This window comes from Falco cherrug, chromosome 11, assembly GCF_023634085.1.
Source record: "Falco cherrug isolate bFalChe1 chromosome 11, bFalChe1.pri, whole genome shotgun sequence".
Classification (NCBI taxonomy): domain Eukaryota; kingdom Metazoa; phylum Chordata; class Aves; order Falconiformes; family Falconidae; genus Falco; species Falco cherrug.
This window is the reverse complement of record NC_073707.1, coordinates 29,260,578-29,274,447: the sequence shown is the minus strand read 5'-3', so window position 1 is coordinate 29,274,447 and position 13,870 is coordinate 29,260,578. Positions and strand designations below refer to the sequence as shown.

Genomic DNA, 13,870 nt, shown 5'->3' with positions numbered 1-13,870 from the left:
TAGAGAAAGTAAATTGGGATCTGGAATTGTTCTTTTCACCAACCAAGGACAAAGATATCCAGTGAAGTGAAAGGCAACAAATTGAAACCAAATAGAAAGTACTTCTTTTATGGAAGACTTAACCACAGAGATGTTTGCTGGATATTCCTTAAGGTCATGAGTTTGGTAGGATTAAAAAAAAAAGAATTGCTTCAAAGCAATCAAAACTGTCTGTACTGCATTGAATAAAGGCATTCTATATTCTGTGGATTAGAAACTTGGTTTAGGGTATAAGGCACATGCTGGGTGAGAGGATGTGTTTCTCTTGTAAGTTGTGCTGTAGGTTTCATCTGTAAGGCTTCTTGTATCTTCTGAAGCCACAACAATATTATAGTTATTATTATAGTATTATGTGAGTTATAGTCTCACAGTGTGCTAGACTAATTGGATGTGCTGGTCTCAGCTTCAGTGGCACTTCTTTTATTCCTGTCAACAAAATATTGCTGAGGTTTTTTTTAATACTCAGACCCTGAATATACTTACAAGTAGGCCTAATACTATACCTGATGTACCTGAAGGTAAATGTTAGCAGTGTTCATGCTGTCTGAATTAGGGTCGTCTATAAGCTCATCAAGCGGAGACCAGTCTTCTGAGGGGCTAAGTGTTCTGACCAGAAAGGTATGTTGGGAGTACCATAAACAACACCCACACTATGCAAAAGAAAGCATTCATGATGAAAATACAGACTATTGCTGTGAATATTACAGGTCACAGGAGCAGACTTAAGCGCTGTAATAAAAAAAAAATGTGATTGAAATACATGATTAGGCTAAGTGGGCATTTCTTTGTTTGTTATTAAACATTAAAAAAAACCCACCACGACAGAATTTAAGATAAAGAGCTCCAAGCCAGCATTTTTCTGTAAATGCTGCAAAGTTACTGTTTTCTTTTGCTTTGTGCCATATAGCTCAAATGCTTAGTAGAGCTTTGAAATGGACTCAAGCAAAGATAGCAAAATACAGCTGCATGAAAGGTAAAACTTGCAGAATTGACCAATAAACTTACCAAGAATCCTGTTAACTGACATGTTTACAAAGGCAGTACGCACGTAGCATGAGACATGCACAACAAGAATTCCAGAAGTGCATGGGTCAGTCACCCTTTTTGCCTTGGGTATCTATCCATTATCACCTGTGTAAATGTTCTTGCACATCCAGTGTTTGTTTTAAAACATTTTTGAAAACCTGAGTTTTAATGGGTCCATAATGGAATGGAAGCTTTAGGGGATGACTATTTAACACTTGATATTAATATTTAGTTAGCTTGTGGTTTATTTTCTATGGGTAATGCTTGAGGCTTAAAGGTGATGTTAGTGTTGGAATGCAAGCACGCTGTGTTTTCAGGTGGCCTTTCACTTAACAGTTAACGAGACAAAAGCTGTAAGAATTGTGCTTAGCATTCAATATAAGTAGATGTTCATGTTCCATGTTTTGAAGTAACACAGAAACTTTATCCTAGCTTTCAAGATAGTATTACTGAAAGCTTGGAACTGAAGCCTAGAACTAGTACAATATTTAGCAATCTAGTACATTTTACTACACATGATCCCAAAGGGAGTGATTTGAGGATTTTGTTGGTGAGATTTGAGTTAAGCGGCTGAACTAGGAGGTCTACTTCAGTTCTGAGTGTATGTAGCATGAGTAGTATGAGATCTACTGGGGAGAGACATTTTAAACTGCTGTCTGTTGTGGGTTTGGCTTGCATTAGTACTACGACTAGTGGCTGTTGTTGTGAGAGCCAAAATAAATGGGCAAGAATTAGATTAATAGTCCCAAGCTTTCCCTCCTTAGTCAGCCTTCAGCTAGAGTTTTGGTGTTGAACGTTTCGTTAAGGATCAGAAATTCAAAAGGGTCTATCTGTCTTGCTGGGGTGATTAGATTAGATTTTTCACGGTTGTGTATCTCCCTGTTGAGAAAACTTGTATTCCTTTCTTAACTGCCAGTTGGGCTCTGTCATTATTTTTATGCAGTTACAATAAATGTATATCTAATCCTTGTTATGTCTTACCAATGAAACTTATCAAACAGATTAAATGGTCTTACGTGCCTTGCTTCCTGCAAGGTGCTGAGTATTCCGATAGGTCTGATCATTTAGCCACTGAAGAAAAGTAATGAAACTGACTTAATCAGGGGTAGGCTTGGACCGAAATTAAAATACTGGCAAAGAAGGATGGAAAACAAGACTGAGAAAAACAATTTCCGTGGTGGTTCTTGTAATAAATATTTATGTTGAGCTTCTTTTAAATATAGTGTCAAGGAGAAAGAAAATACCTGATTTTCCTGGAGGAAGTCGATATTGCACCTAACACAGAAATAAAATTCTTTATGTAGAAATACTTGCCATATAATGTCATAATCCTTTTTCCCAATAGTTGCATTTAAAATCTGGAATACAAGACTGTCTTTTACTCGATCTGGTATACCAGTGCTCTAGGCAGTGCCGAGCTATTTTAATATCATGCATAGTGTAGGAGAACGCTATAAATTTAAGCAAGGTAAGTGTGCTATTAGAGGTATTGGCAGAAGGTATTTTAATGCAGCTGCTATGTACAAAGCCCTTTCCCTTCCCTACTTGGTACAGAAGGTGGGTGATAGTGATGGGGTTTTTGCTAGTGTTTGTTTTTTGATATTTATTTTTTTAATACTTCAGTACTGTTGAGCCACTTGAAATATGTTTCCTTTTCTTCTCCAGATAACAAGGAACTTTACCTTGCGAAGGCATTTCACAAGGCATTTCTAGAAGTTAATGAGGAGGGATCGGAAGCTGCTGCTGCCTCAGGTACCTGAGAGAAAAAGAGAAAAGCAGAATAAAATCAGATGTCTGCTTACTCTTTGTAAATTAATTTTTTAAAACTGACTTGCTGTACAGCCAGGAAAACTAAATAGCATGAACACAAAGCATACTGCTTTTCAGAAGAGAATTGTGAAAGTGAAAAATGTTAGCATTTTTTTAACATGATGTGTTTCACAAAGAATTTTCAACATCCTGTGCAAAATCTTTTTCCTTATTTTGCTTCTGATTATTAGGAAACTACAAACTACAGTTTGTATTTTCTTCATGGGAATTCAGCATTCATAACTTTTTATCTGCTCATTGAGATGGTCAGAGGCATTTGATCCAGAATAATTAGAAGGAGTTCTCAGTTGTTGCAATTGCATTTTAATAAGTTCATATATAGTAATGCAAGACGGGAAAGTGCTAAATGAGAAAACATAGCTGGCTCATATTAATGCTAGGAGGCCAGGTGGCTGGTTTATTTGGTTATCACATGCTTTTCCTAAAAAGGAGTTACATTAGTTGCCAATATGCGTCTTAGGTGATTTCTGATTGCCTCTACTTGTACCAGTCTTTGAGGAAAGGAAGAATTACTTCTCTCATGAATATCAGTAACTGAGTTGCATTGTAACATTAGTATGGACAGAGGTTGCTGTCATGCATGAGTCTTCGTTAGCAGTGCAGTGAAAATGTAAATGAAACACCAGGAAATATTATTATTTAATAATGTCCTGGAGAAATGCATACATCTTAAAATAAAAATAACAAAGAGCCAAATTCTGCCTAATTCCCAGCTAATTTTATTTTTAACCTTTGCATTATTTAAGGACTCAAGCTAAAAGCTGTAAGATCAGCCCATTTCATTGTTGCATGTTCCTTAGTTATTAAGGGTTACCTTTTACTATCAGCTGCAGGCTTGGAGCTGTTTAAAACAGGTCAGCAGTGCTGTCTAATATAACGCATTTTCTTTCTACAAGTGAGCAGGAATCATAACTCCTCATAAGGTTCTGGATCTTAAATTTTATAAGCTGCTCCCTCAGCCTGAGAAATTGTGCCGCTCTCCATTGTTAATCATTCTAAAGGCATAAATAGGCATGCGATTATTCTGTAGGTCTCTTTCATTTTTGGTTAGATTTTTCATGCTATTTCTTGATGCTTAGTGCTGAGAATGTGGGACTTCACTGTCTGCTTGTGAGCTTCACATTTCTCATGAAGCGCAGGAGAATGTGCAGTGATATTTAACAAGTTGCCTATGTTTTTTTTTCCCTTTAGGAATGATTGCTATTAGCAGAATGGCAGTGCTGTATCCCCAAGTTATAGTTGACCATCCCTTTTTCTTTTTGGTCAGAAACAGAAGAACAGGTGAGAATATTGCAGACTTGTGCACATTTTTCACAGTAAATCAAGTATACAAAAGAATATAGCATATTGTGATCAATCAACTGGCCTTGTACTCTGAATTTTCCATAATTTGTCCTAAAATACCTAATATTGAAAGACTCACCTTTTTTTCCCCGTTAATGTTGCTTCAAGTAAGACACCAAAACCTGATATAATCCTGAAAAATACTCACAATTATGTGATTAAAATCCCCAGGGAAGAAAACTTCACCATTTTTCTTCAAAGAATGCAGTGTTACTGCCCTGAATATCCATAATCATTGCATTCCGTAAGAGCTTGGCTGTAGTAAGACTAGTGAGATATATTCCTGGTACCAAATGATTTGCATAATGGACAGATATTACAGCTATGAATAATTCTATGGTGCTCTTGAAGTGTTAGGTGGCAGGCAAGGGATGAGAGCAGCACTTATTAGCAAAACAGGCAATGATTAAGTAATTCCTTAGTTTCAAAATTGTAATTTGTCATAATGATGTGAAGTGTCTAGATGACAAAATACTACCGTGAACCCAGAGAATATCATATGGGTCTCTGTGTTGTGATGCCTTACATGTTCTATAAGCAAACTCTGGTAAAGTTCCGTTTGATGGGTTTTTTCTCTATTTGAGATCCCCGTCATAGGTATCAATGCTTATTAAACAATTTTGATTGCAGTAATGCTAGGTAGGGTCACTTGTGTGCAAGGCATGTTCACAGCTCTTAGGGTTTTGGCCAAAACTAAGTTGAGTATCCTTGCTGTTGTAGACATATAATTAGGCAAAAATGTATCTGGGAGGAGGGTACCTGCCCTTTTCCCTACTCAATATACAAAAATCTCCCCAGAAAGAAAAGTTTAAATCAGAACAGAGTAGAGCGTGGTAGCCTTGGGGCATTCTTAATGTTGCACAAGCTTTGTTATTGCATGTAGAAAGAGGAATTGCCAACAGCTATAGTTAAAGCCTAAAGTTTAGTACTAATCTAGAAATCTAAGGTTAGAAACCTTTTGGAAAAGATCTGTGATGGTTGTTCTTCTCAAGCATATCCTAAGAGCTCATGATTTGTGTTTAAGCAGGTTAGATAGAAATGTATAAAATGGGAAAGATGTAAATGGTGATTAAATAGCATAGGGGAGCAGTAGTCATATAGATAATTCCTTCTGGTTTGCATGCTCTATGTGAGGTAAATCTGCAAACTCCAAGTATCTATCTATTAATAATCATTAAGTGATTGGTGCAGAGCTTCTGGGACTCATTTTTAACTCTGTGAGGAATGTTGTCCAGCAGCACAGGCATGTGAGGGTCAGAAGTGATCACGAAGATTGCTCTGATTAGGCATTCACACAATTTAAGGGTAGCTGCTACCTTTGGAGCCCCCCAGCCTAGTACTGTGTCATAACCACTTGACATCAGTGGCAGCACTTCATGGGCCTTCATCAGAACCATTGAAATGGAAGTGAACCTTTGTGTTGATTTCAGGGTGGGGGGGTTCAATCAAGCCTTTAGAATAAGTAGAGGGGCACTGAAATGCAGAAGATTCACTGTTCTTGTCTGTACTGTATCAGTGCTGAATACAAAGAGGTCCTCTTCTCTAAGGCTGTTGATCCATTGCCTTTCATAGTTACCAAGTTCTCCGAGACATGTTCCTATAAAAACTGTGCATTATATGCTCTAGAACTTACTATCAGTATTCATCGCTTTATAACCTCAACTTTTCCTTTTGGTTCTGACACTTTCCCTTCCCGCTTTTTCCATAGGTACTGTGTTATTCATGGGAAGGGTAATGCACCCTGAAGCAATGAATATAAGTGGCCATGAATTTGAAAAGCTTTAACAGCCACCAACTGCCAAAAAGAGGAGATAAGCACATAAAGTTTGAAGTTAATATATTTAAGGTTTGCTGTGTTTTTCCCCAAGATATTGTTTAAAAGGCTTTCAGATGTAACTGCGTGCAAATCGGTTTCCAGAGGAAAGCTTACAGTATTAAAGTAATGGTTCTATTTCTGTCATTGTGATTGCCGTGTCCTTAAAATAAAATTGTGTACATGTCAACAACTGTTTCTTGTTCTAGTGAATTGTAAAGCAAAAAAACTGCAAACCCATTATTCGTAATTTTTTTACAGTTGAAAGACTGACTTGATCAATGAGACAGGAGTGGAATGTGTGCAGCTCTGAATAATGCAAATGGCAAACCTTGATGATAATTTATAACGTTGAAGAACTGCATCTGGAAAATGTGATCTCTTCCTGTTCCTGTAAAAGTAGTAAATAGACTCTGATATGCTGTCTCATCAAAGTTGATGAAATGAATTAAACCTGGTGGATTTTATTCTATAACTGTGTTAGGCTTTGTGTGAACTCTCCCACATGTGATTCTAAAATGTTGCTTTTATGAATGCTCCTGCATGTGACTCTGCAATTGACCTCCAATAAAATTTGATCGCATGAATATTTGAGACTAGTCAGTGTAGAATAGCTATGTATGTGACTGAAGTAAAATAATTGAATAGTAATGTCATTTGTGTGGACATATTTTTCTCCCTCAAAGTAGTTGTTCTACTTTAACCTAAGCTTTGCAGTATCTCCCTTCAGGGGGTCTGGAATGATTTTTCTCAAAGTAATAAAACCCTTAATTCTGAGTGTCTAAAAATGTTCTATTCATAAATAAATGTCTAAAGGAACAACATAATCCTTTTTATTTCCTAACTGTTTATTGAGAATAAACTGACAGAAGAGAATGGCACATACCACAAGTAAATATTAGCAGAGGAATTAGTTGCTGTTTCCATTTGCAAGAGGAGGAGAAGTACCAGTTGTCACCAGAGAGGCATGTAATTATTTCCTCCCTCGTTGTGCAAAATACAAAAAGAACAGAAGTTATTTAAAAGGTAAGAGAGAATAGGAGAAAAGAAGGGAGGAGCTCTTGAAACAGGTCATAAATACAAACTTTTGGATAATTGGGTTTCTTCTCAGCCAATAGTTTTGTCTTTTGAATTCTATGGGAACAAATGTGTGTTGGCTGAACTGTAGTTATAGGCTTCTCTGGCATACATTCATTTCAAAACAGCATAGATACTGCTCACAATTTGTGCAAGGAGAACTTCCAAAATCTGACACACTGTTCACTTTTTTTTAATATACTGCTGGTGCAAATCATGCAGGTCAAACTGCAAAGTGATGGATGTTCTCTGTGGAGACTGGTTATGCTCCCTCAGAGAAAGGGCATTTGAACATATTTCTAACCCTGCGTCCTTGAATTGTTTTGTTCTGTTGCACAGAAGATAAATGGAGCTCCTTAGTGTATTGCTGTTGCTTATTACCCTTAGTCTATTATAATCTGGACTTGGTGAGACAGTTTTTGTATTCAAATTTAGACTAAAGTTGTTATTTTCATTCTGTATAGCTAAAAATGTTATGCTTGGGGAAAAAAAGGGAGTGCTGCTAAGAAGGAGCAGGGAATAATTTTATCAAGGCATAGAACCGGTCTCACTGCAGGTAAAACCAGCTCCTTTGACATGGGATTACACCAGGGCTGGTTCTTCATGTTTAAATGATTCTATGAACATCACCTACTGTGTGTAAAAGTGACCCGTATGCTAAGGATCTCTTCAGGTTTTAACCTTACGGGAGCCTGATGTTTTAGCTATTAGCATTTTTTCAGGCTAATTTTGGAGGTGTTCACTCTGATTTGGAAAGACATGAGAAAGCAGATGACAACCTGCAATCATGTTTATTTTTGGTCCAATGAAAGTTCTTCCTGACCAATTTTGTGTTTTCGTTGCATTAGTTCCTTGCGGCATAGACGCTTCATACCAAGGAAAGGACTGAAAATAGATTTGAACAAAAGCTATGGAATTATGGAAGGACAGCTGCCAGTCAGAAGTATTTGTAGAGGATATCAGGCAAGTGCACAGACTTCCCTAGCAGTTAGACTGAGCATAGGTATGAGTGGAATGATGCAGAATAGCATGTTCAAAGTCTGATTCTGAGAATTGCCTAAATGGGCATACAGAAAAAACAGTAGAAACAGGAATGCAAACGCTAGTTATTTCACTTGATACTCTCCTAGACCTTACAGATGCAACCAGCCATTTTAAGTTTCTTGAAAATTGAGAATTACCTGGTTTTCAGCAACCTGAATTGATTTATTACCAAATTGTGCAAAGATGTTGGTTGTAAACCACAATAAGAACAGCTCTCAAACAATGCTTATTTTCAATAGTCGTAATATCTGAAGGATTGTTGCCAGTTTATTGAGGTATATGAATACTATCACATTGTGGGTTTTAATTGAGATTTTGTATAATCTTCCTTTCAGAGATGATGTTGGTTTTTTTGAGACAAAACTAGCAAAGGAATTTTGTCTTTGTTTGGAATTTTTTTCTGGCAAGGGGAATTTGTCAATAGTGGCTCATATGTGGGTTTAGGTGTGTAGTCTTAAAAAATTTTCAAAATTGTATTTTGCGTTGGAGGCTATACCAGGAAATAAATTACTGAAACTTCTATAATTGTGCTGTGTTAGTGACCCATGATATAACACGCTAGTGAAATTCTGTGGTGCGGATGGAGTTTAAGCATGAGATGCAGTTGCCTAATGCTATCATCTTCTCTCTTGCATACGTGTAGTGGAGTCCAGGTGGAAATGCTTTTCAGAGCTGCAGTTGGAATGAGTACTTCCCCTACAAATCCTTTTAGTAGTAGTGCTGCCACTGGAGAATGACTTATTTAACTATGAAGATCCCACTTGTACATGACCTTGAGCACCAGTTTTTGGAGGTTAATGCTATACTACCTTCAAACAAATACTTGCAATGTTGTATAGATTAGAATGTTTTTGTTGCTGCTCCAAACACTCATTTTCATTGTCCTTCCACAAGCCTTGATGGTAGCAAACAGTTGTGTCAGTTTCTGTGGATCAAATACATGATGTTCCTCAAACGAGTAAGTTCTTAGTGTTGTACCAGAAACAAAAAATTAGTCAAAGCTTTTGTGGCTGATTTTTATTTTTCCATGATGGACAAAAGAAGAAACCACAAGATGTCACTCTATCCTAAGAAGCTGAGAAGTACTTTTCCACTGATGGTAATCCTATGGGAGTGTTGGAAAACTAAATGTCCTGAATGGGACTTAAGTATATGTGGGTCTTGGTAAAATCAATGAGAGTTTCTTGAGTCTGAGAGCATAATTAGACCCAGGTGCCTGGTCTAAACCTCAGAAAAATACCCCTGCTTTGTTTTGCAAGCTTTTCTTGATAACAGGTGCTGGGTTAAATTCATTGCCTGTAGGGGAATTTTTATCTGGTTCCTAGCCTGCATAATTGCATTGCCTGCTTGGTGTGGGTGAAATAAAAGGAAAAGGTTGTTCCTTCAACCCATTTCCATGAACAGCAGTAGAGCTGTACTGTGGTTACTTCAGTGTCAATACTGCAACAGGAGATGTATTTTCTTGACTATGAGAGAGAAATAACTAGGGTTGAAGTCATTGATATGGTGGCCCTATTATTCAGTTATTCCCTTTTGTTTACCTCTTATTTTCCCCCCTCCCTTGCTGCCTTACATACAGTCACTGGAATTTCTGTGTGAGCAGATTCCCAGCGTGTTTTCCACCTGTACAGCAAGGTTACGCCATAGTCAGATATTCTCTCTTCCTGGGGAGGAGGCAGTGTTGTTCCTATGAGGGTTTTCTAAAAAAAGACAGCTAAAAGTGATGTTTACAAGCTAATTCTTGATGGATTAAAAAGAGGTGGATGATTTATGCCTAAAACCCAGTGCTGGGGAGGAGGAGAACAGTACTTTAGTAACCCAAATAATACCAGCAAGAAGGGAGTTGACTTCCTTTTGTGAGATACTCAGCATTTGCTGACACAGCTGATGAGAAATTGTAGATGAATTTAGCTTGTAAAACTGTTTGCAGTCTCCAAGGATTTTGAATCAAGCTGCAGTAGTTACAGAGGTCCAGACAGAATGAAGACTGCCTGCTTACTGTGGACCTTTGTTAATTGGTTCAGTAGCTTGTCTTTGGCTTCCAGCTGGCATTGGTTAAGGTCTATAAAATAAAGTTACACATGAGAAACCATTTGCAATACACAGACACAGTTGGTACTGTAAAACTCAGGAACAATACTACATATCTGTTACCCCCACCTACCAGGGCTGCTTTATATAGCACTGCTCTTGGAACAACATCCACATGACTGTTTTTCATTTTACAACATTAATTAGAAGCCTGAGTCATGGACCAATTGCTTTAGGCATTAAGCAAACTGAATAAAATGACAGATAAAAGTCATGTAATAAAATGCAGTTTAAAGCACGGTTTATAGACAATAGCACAGTGCCATGGCCAAAGCTGTAAGGCTAATAAAGGATATCAGACTTACAGTCACTCTGGCAAGCAGGTAAATGGAGGAAGGGGGTGAGGATAAATGTGCTGTACGAGCAATAGGTGAGTCTCAGCTCCGCTTGCTATTTTAGAAATTGTTCAGGCTCTTTCAAAACACCGTACAAATGCAGCCTCCAAACTGTTAATGGCTGTGCCTGGAAGTCAGGCAGTTAATCATTCGCAGATAGGTGCAACTCTAAACAAGCTCAGCAAAGCTCAAAATGTTGGCAGCTGTTCCTATAAAGCATAGTATGCAAAAGTCTTTACAGCACTCTTCACTTTCAACTGTGATCATATAGTCAAAGTTTTTTTTTTTCTTAACGATGTGTTTGTGACACTGTGTTCTGGAAACTGGTCTGGCAGATACTGGTAGTAAAATACTAGGTCTACTAGGACCTGGCTGAGGGAAAAAGATTGAAATTGTTTCTGCAGCTAGGGAGTTTAGCCTGTTGCCTGAATTTTTATTTTTGCAGCCACGTTGAATCACAATATGAATGATGTTTTAGATATGACTTCTGCTTTACTGATAAGTTTTTCTCCTATCTCTCTGCCATAAACACACATCATCTCTTCCCAATGGAAGAGTCATCTTTTGGACAAACTGAGGGAAGAATGCCTACATAATTAATTACAGAAAAATTATTCTGTATTTATGTAGAAGTGCTTTTAAGTAAGGAAGAAAAAAAAACATGTAGAGGAAATCTGGATTGTGTCTGAATCATGTATTTTGTGCTCTCATTGAGGGATTGGAATTGGCCGTGGAAAAATCCTGTTTTTTCTTTACGAACAATATGTTTAGATGGGCTTCAAGTATTGTAATGCTATCAACAGAGCTTAAACCCAATCATAGTTTAACATTTTTAGTCTATTGACATGTATTTGTTACGAGTCATATTTTAAAACCAAGCAACTGGCAGTGCTGGAAATGCTTGTAAGTGGTAATGGTGTGAAAGCATTGCCTGAACAGAATGAAATAAATATGTCAAAACATGCTAAGAAATGAGAAACATCAGGAAGTCTGTCTTGCCCTGAAACATGGTGAGGATCATGGTCTGGGCAATGCCAAATCTCTCCAGTCACCAATAGTCTGGTACAAAAAGCCTGTTTATTTGAGGCTTTTGTCATTATCAATATACTTTGTAAATGGCATCTTCCTACAGGTAACAGACAGAAAGCTGGCATAGTTTGACACAGGAATTAATAAAATTTCTTAAGTTTATTACAAAAGAAATACTGGTCTTAAGATTCATTTTCTGTTCTGGGAAATGTTCTCTTTGGGCCAGGCTGCTGCTTGGAATTACCAGTGTGTAGTGACAGTCTGTTGTTTTCCAGGAGCAGGACCACATAAAACTTTCCTGCCAGCTCCGAACCAAGGATACATCTTCATCAACTGAGTGGCTATTAAAGCCCTCGGTGAAACCCACAGAGAGGTAAAAGAGACCAATTTTAATGTTGCTGCTCCCTGTTTTCTGTATGTGTCTCCACTTATTTTTCCTCTGCAGATTTTCTTCTTGGTCTAAACAAAAAAGAATCCAATACAATGTGCTACAGTTTTTAAGCTTACTTCAGATTTTTGAACAGAAATTATTTGCAAATTGTTGCGATATTTCAGAGCTAGTCTTACTGCTACAGTTTCATAGGATGCAAGCTGAACAGACTAACCTTGAATACTTTTAATTCATTTATTTTCCAGAATTGTTCCAGTTTTAGTGTGCATACATCTATAGAACAAAGTATTCTGAGGAGGTGATCTCTTGATTACTGACCTTTTGAATCATAATGCATGTGGGACAGAGCTTGGAACCATGAGTAAAAAAGCTTGCTTTGTATTGAGTACTTGCAAAAGCCAAGGATGTTACCAGTTCTTCCTCTTCTCTATGATGATTACAACAAGGTAGGCATAAGCCATCCTAAGGCAGAAAGTGCAGTTACCTCTGAGCAGAAATTAGGGAATGTTTAGTTCTATAACCTTAAATGTTTAAATCAAGCAAACGGTCATGTCATGTCCAAAACACCCACAGCAAAGAGCATCATCAGAAAAAGCTAAATTTAATCAGTGTCATCTGGAGCCTGTTCCAAATCCCTTTGTAGTCTATCAAAAAATAGATTTTCATTAGTTTTAGTCAGTTTTGGACCATGCATAGATTTCTCTCAGACTGTGCCTTGAAGCATGAGTACAAAGAACTGGGTGGGAACTGACATACCTGTGATTTTGTGTGATTACTAGAAATTCAATTTTTGCCCAGTGTGCAAAAATTACTTCAGGCCACTTACCTGAAAATATGAAATGCACTTCTAACCACAGTGTTTTAAAAAAAAAAAAAAAAAAAAAAGTCAAGACTATAAGCATGCAAGATTTTAAAAGTTTTCTTTTGCGTGTGTACACCTGTGCATGCACTCCTTTAAATGTGGACATACTATGAGAATCGCAAATACTGTTACTGTTTCACCATTATGTTATAATAAGTAAGCAAAACCTAACCTAAGCATCTTTGCATGAAACCATAAGCTAATGCAGTAGAAAATAATTAAGCCACTCTGTGCCTCTTGGTTTAGAGGCTGGAGGCCTTTGCCTTGGTGCAGAATGCCTGTAATGAAATAAAAAGGTTGTGTGCCCCTCTCCCTTTCTCAGTAACTAGCTTTGCTAGGTTCCTGTCTTCAGGTCCCTGAAGTTAAATGAGATTAATTCAGGCCTCTTAAAACTGTTGGCAGCATATTCCTCTGCTTACAACCATCACACAGAGAATTCATGAGGTAAATGTAATAGACAGGTGAAGGCAGAGAATCCTGGGGGAATATAGGGACATCAGTGTTTAACACGATGCGCAGTGGCAAACTCGCCAGCCGCTGTCAACACAGAGGGCCTTGAGGAGGAGCCATTACCCCCATTTGAGGAGCTGGCAGAACCCGTTCCCTTATACACTGCCTCCGTATTACTTTGCATGCGTTTTCTAGATACAGCAACTTGTTAGTAGATTTATTGGCAGCACGCTAAGTGTCTTCAAGACAAGTGAATTCAGGCACTCTTAGCCTTGATAACACCTGCCTAAAATATGCTTCCTTCTATGAACAACAAGAGTACAGAGATCATATGATGATAGTTCCATGACAAGTGATTTCCAAAAAGCAACATAGAAGGCTATTTTTTAGAAGGGCCATTAACCATCTGGCAGCCCATTTTCCACCCTTCATTGTAAGCATGATAATCTGAACAACATTCAAGACTGAAGTCTTTGCTCTTTCCCCAGGAAATGCATCCTGACAACTCCATAGACAAAGGTTTTCAAGTGGAAAACATG

At 37.7% G+C, this 13,870-nt stretch overlaps 1 protein-coding gene across 5 annotated transcripts in view; it reads left to right on the top strand.

The window, feature by feature from the left end:
• LOC102055821 (neuroserpin) overlaps positions 1–6,703 on the top strand; it is a 50,790-nt gene extending 44,087 nt beyond the window's left edge. For all 5 annotated transcript variants that reach the window (XM_055723374.1, XM_055723375.1, XM_055723373.1 and 2 more), the window contains exons 7-9: positions 2,731–2,817; positions 4,087–4,176; positions 5,948–6,703. In XM_055723374.1, the coding sequence (XP_055579349.1) occupies positions 2,731–2,817; positions 4,087–4,176; positions 5,948–6,024 (254 nt within the window). In that variant the 3' untranslated portion in view covers positions 6,025–6,703. The remainder of the gene's footprint in view (positions 1–2,730; positions 2,818–4,086; positions 4,177–5,947) is intronic.
• The last annotated feature ends 7,167 nt before the right edge of the window (positions 6,704–13,870 follow it).